The sequence below is a fragment of the Empidonax traillii genome, unplaced genomic scaffold (assembly GCF_003031625.1).
Source record: "Empidonax traillii isolate 1590-97213 ecotype Southwest subspecies unplaced genomic scaffold, ASM303162v1 scaffold1718:size69318, whole genome shotgun sequence".
Lineage (NCBI taxonomy): Eukaryota > Metazoa > Chordata > Aves > Passeriformes > Tyrannidae > Empidonax > Empidonax traillii.
The window spans coordinates 22,996-28,125 of record NW_020956911.1 but is presented as its reverse complement, the minus strand read 5'-3'; the positions used below and the strand labels follow the sequence as shown (position 1 = coordinate 28,125).

Here is a 5,130-nt window from a genome sequence, read left to right as displayed (position 1 = left end):
TTCTGCTGCAGCTACAAATTGAGACTAATTTTTTTTTTTTTCCTCCCCTCCCACTTCCTCCTTTCGTGAGGGTTTGCTGGGGGTGGGGAGGACAAGAGTGGCTCTGCTGCCCTGGGACCCTGGGGTGGCCCTGTCCAACGGTGTCCCCACCTCTGCTGCTGGTTGTGAGGACCACCCACCCGGGTAGGCAGGTGGATGCTTGGTGGAGTCTGGCAGGGATGCTCAGAGCGTCCAGAAAACCTGTCCCCACCCTGTGGTGACATGTCGATGTGACCTGTGATGTTAGGAGCAAGATGCTTCTAATTGCTGTTTTCTTTGTTTGTTTGTTTGTTTGTTTTCCCCTTTCAGGTCTTTTAAATAGAAAGGCCACACCTGAGGAGCAGAGATGACCTGTCGCTGTGGCAGGAAGCCAAGGACAGCTCTGACTGCCATGTCCCCTCTGTCCCCTGGAGACAAACCATCCTGAGATCACAGAACTGTGGAATGGTTTGGGTTGGAAGAGAACTTAAAGCTCATCTCATTCCACCCTCCTGCCGTGGGCAGGGACACCTTCCACTGTCCCAGGTTGCTCCAACTTGGCCTTGGACACTTCCAGGGATCCAGGGGCAACCACAGCTTCTCTGGGAATTCCCTCTCAACCCCTCACCACCCTCCCAGGGAAGAATCCCTTCCCAATATCCCATCTGTCCCTGCCCTCTGGCACTGGGAAGCCATTCCCTGTGTCCTGTCCCTCCATCCCTTGTCCCCAGTCCCTCTCCAGCTCTCCTGGAGCCCCTTTAGGCCCTGCAAGGGGCTCTCAGGTCTCCCTGGAGCCTTCCCTTCTCCAGGGGAACCCCCCTCAGCTGTCCCAGCCTGGCTCCAGAGCAGAGGGGCTCCAGCCCTGGCAGCATCTCCGTGGCCTCCTCTGGACTTACTCCTGCAGCTCCACATCCTTCTGATGCTGGAGACCCCAGGGCTGGAGGCAGCACTGGTGGAGTCTCACCTGAGGTGGGGGCAGAGGGGCAGAATCCCCTCCCTGGACCTGCTGGCCCAGACCAGCATTACCAACAGGGGGTCTCCGTGACCCCGGGGGTCCTACAAGTCCCACGTCAGCTCTAGGTGGATCTCCACCTCTCTGACCTTCTCCAGTGCCTTGGGAAAAACCTCCCCTGCTCCCAAAGCCCTCCTTTGGCATGAGGACGGTGGTGGTGTGGGGGTGAGACACGACTGGGACCAGGAGCTGTGCCCGGGATCGTAGCTACTCCTTTATTATAAATCATGCCGTTAACGTCGCTCCTCCTCAGAGTTAGTATGTTAAACAATTTTCATTATATATATATCTATATAAAAAGGTGAAAACACTCCCCTCCCCTCCCCAAAATGTCAGAACGGAGCATGGCACCAGGAAGGAAGACAAATGAGGACCCCCCAGCCAGGCGGGGTTTGCTGAGCACCAGAGAAGCTGCGAAATCGGCTGAGGAGCAGGTGAAAATTAAAATGCAAGATGGTAGAGTAACACAGGGAGGCTGGGAGGGTGCAGAGGTTTGCTCTGGGGAAAAGAGGGCTGGCCCCTCCCTGCGCTGTAAGGGGTGACCCCAGAGGAACAAGGCATGGCTTTGGATGAGATTTCTCATTCTTTGGGGACGTGGAAAGGCCTGAAAATAGTAGTGATAACAACAATAATGGTAGCAGAAAGGGTGTGCTTTGGAGATTTGAAGTCAGGTCTCCCCTGCACGGAGAAGACACGTGTTGGCCCAGATTTGGGCAGGAGGTGACCTGGAGGAATGTCAAGCCTGCTCTTTTCCCGTCACCGGGGGTCTCCTGTGGGCAGAGGAGCGGGTGGCACTGGGACTGGCACCCCGAGGCCACAGTGGCACGTGGCCAGGCTGCCTTTGGGAGGAAAAGCACCTTTTGGAGGCAAAGCACCTTCTGGAGGCAAAGCACCTTTGGAAGTAAAGCACCTTTGGAGGCAAAGCAGCCTCAGAGGCTTTGGCATTCTCTGGGCAGGACCTGCAGGCTGGTCCTGAGTCAGGGCCGTGGGGACACTGTGACAGGACAGTCCTTGTCCTGTATCTCCTTTGCTTTGCTCCCTGCAGCCCAGCATGGCCTCGATGCCCATGAAGTGACTGCAACCCCGAGCACACCTCGGCCCCAACCTCAGCTCGTGCTTCGAGGAACAAACGTGGCCGTAAAAGTGACAGGAAAAATAGGGGGACACCCCAATCAAAGTAGGTCGTTGTGAGTGTTTGAATAACCTCCCCCCTCTCCCAGTTAAACTGGTGTCACCACGGAGTGACCTGCTCCCCGTCCCCTGCTGCAGGTCCCAAGGTGACAGGACACAAACAAAATTCCTGCTCCAACCCCACTTCCCACAGCAGCTCTTCCTCGGGAGCCACACGCCACGCTCGTCACCCGAGGCACCCAGAACCTCCTCCCCGTCTCCCCTGGGATCCCGAGGGAATGGCAGCACCCCTGGGTGTGCTCAGGCTCCCACTGCAGACCCCGGTGCTCCGTGATGCCCTCAGGACGCGGGCGTGGAACAGGATGGGGCGGGCGGTGCCGCTTCCCCCCCCCTCCCCACCCCACCCCCCCGCTTGGCAGGACCTGGGCCCGTGACTAATAAATAACAACATCAGAACTTCAAGTAATGTCCCTGCCCGCATTCCCGCTCTCCCACCGCTCATCCATGCTGGGAGCTGCCATAGTTTCACTGGGAACCTGCCATCGTGGAGCTCAGGGGGCGAAGGGTGCTGGTCTTTGGGGGGTTTGGGTGGCGCCGGCTCCCCACTGGAAGCACGAGCGGTGTCTGTGTTGGAGCCGGGGGAGATTCCCAGGTTGGAGGGGAAGGGCCCGGCTCGGTGACCCTCCGGCATAGCTTTTGCCTTCCAGTTTTCCCACGGGGGTCAGGCTGTGTCCCTAATGCCCCTGGCAGGTTTTACAGCACATCTGTCGGAAGTAGGTCCGGCTGCAGAACTTGAACTTCAGGACGAGCGGGCAGTAGGCCACCTTGTTCACATCCTTGCACTCTGTAGGGGGAGAGAGACAGAGGGAAGGAAGCAGAGTTACAGCTGCCTCAAGGTGAGGAGAACCCCAGTGTCCAGCCTTTGCCAGGAAGCAGCAAGATGCAGCTGTGATGAAGAAGCTACTGAGAACCTCACTGCTGAAAACCTCTCTCTGCCAAGGTACAGTTCACAGACTCACAGAATACACTGAATTGGAAGGGACCTACATGGATCTTTGATTCCAACCCTTAGCTCTGCAAAAGACCATCCCCAAGAGTCACACCCTGTGCCCCTCAGGATCATCCAAACGCTCCTGGAGCTCTGGCAGCCTTGGGGCTGTGCCCACTGCCCTGGGGAGCCTGGGCAGTGCCCACCCTGGGGGAAGAACTTTTTTCTGGTATTTAACCTGACCCTGCCCTGGCACAACTCCAGGCCATTCCCTGGGTCCTGTCCCTGGTCCCCCCAGAGCAGAGCTCAGAGCCTGCCCCTCCTCTGCCCCTGCCCAGGAGGTTGGAACTGCAGTGAGGTCTCCTCTCAGTCTCCTCTTCTCCAGCTGAACACACCAAGTGCCCTCAGTGTCCTCACACGGCTCCAAATCAAGGCCCTAAGTTATTCCATTTCTCAGGGTCACAGCACACCAGGCTGGCCTGGGACTTTGGGGGAACAGCACTGGGTCACAGAATGGCCCCATTTCCAACCCAAACCACCCCGTGGAATGATTTGGATTGGAAAGGACATTAAAGACTGTCCAGTCCCACTCCCTACCAGAGGCTGGGACACCTTCCACTAGCCCAGGTTGCTCCAAGCCCCATCCAACCTGGCCTTGGACAATTCCAGACGTGGGGTCTCCTTCCCCCAGAGCTCACCTCGGGCTGTGCTGGCTCTGATGTCCCTGTACCCCACAGCCCCTGAGCTGGCAGTGCCCCACGTTTCCCACCCCAGAGACCCCCGTTCCCCTCACCCTCAGGGTTGTCCGTAGGTCCTGACTCGCACTTGGTCTCGCACTGCTGCATCCCTGGGGGCTGCAGGGCCTCCACACACTCGCTGGACGGCTGCCCGGTGTGGGCCAGGCACTGGACGGATCTCCTCTGCTGGCCCAGGCCACACTGGGCAGAGCACTGTGGGGACAGCACACAGGGGGCTGCAGAGGCCACCACGGCAGCGGGACAGGACACAGATGGGTGCTGGGAGGCGCAAAGGGTGCTGGATGTGGTCGGTCCTCCCCTCCCCGGGCACCTCCCGGCATGGCCGAGTGCTGTGACCCCGCTTCCCAAAAGGCTTGCTTTGAATCTCCAGGGCTCAGTGGGGACCTCCCCATCCTGCCCTAAACCACTGGCCACCATCACACGACCTCCTGAGCCAAGGGGGAGCAAGGAACCCTGCCACAGGGTCACAGATGGCAGTGATGGCCACATGGGGTTGTGCTGGCTGGTAAAAGCCCCACGTGCAGGGGGATTTGAGGGGCTGGGGAGTTTTCCACCAGGAGGAGTGTCCCTACCTCTCCCCACTCGCCGGTGACCCAGCGGGGCGGGGGGCAGCGCCGCAGGTTGCACCTCATGCTGGTGGGGGGCTTGGAGGCCTCGTGGCACTGGGACGTGGGCAGGGTCGCGCTGTGGTCGCCGCTCTTGCACAGGACGATGCGGTGGCGGAAGCCGGGGCCGCAGTTTGGGGTGCACTGCAGGGAGGGGACACGGGGGACACAGGGGACACAGGGGACACAGGTCAGGGGGTCCAGCAAGGAGCAGAGGGAGGCAGCTCTGGCTCCCCGATGTGTCCTCCCACCTTCCCTATGTCCTGAGCTACAGGACCATTCCCCACATCATGCTCTGACCTGGTGATTGACACTTTCCCAGAGACCAGACATCTCTGAGGGGTCAGGGCTCTTGTTAATCACAGAATCATGGAATATTCTGAGCAGGAAGGGACCCACAGGGATCATCAATTCCAACTCTTGGCCCTGCACAGACACCCCAACAATCCCCCCCTGTCCCTCAGAGCGTTGTCCAAACGCTCCTGGAGCTCTGGCAGCCTTGGGGCCGTGCCCACTGCCCTGGGGAGCCTGGGCAGTGCCCACCACCCTCTGGGGGAAGAACCTTTCCCTGAGATCCATCCCAACCCCCCTGGCACAGCTCCAGCCCTTCCCTGGCTC

The 5,130-nt window shown here is 59.4% G+C and overlaps 1 protein-coding gene across 1 annotated transcript in view; it reads right to left on the bottom strand.

Moving 5' to 3' along the window:
* Nucleotides 1-2,580: 2,580 nt before the first annotated feature.
* Nucleotides 2,581-5,130, bottom strand: part of ADAMTS10 (ADAM metallopeptidase with thrombospondin type 1 motif 10) — a gene marked incomplete at its 5' end in the record, with an annotated part of 24,580 nt that continues 22,030 nt past the window's right edge. Inside the window, 3 exons of the mRNA XM_027908465.1 lie at nt 2,581-3,005; nt 3,943-4,099; nt 4,480-4,658. Coding sequence (XP_027764266.1) covers nt 2,896-3,005; nt 3,943-4,099; nt 4,480-4,658 — 446 coding nt within the window. The remainder of the gene's footprint in view (nt 3,006-3,942; nt 4,100-4,479; nt 4,659-5,130) is intronic.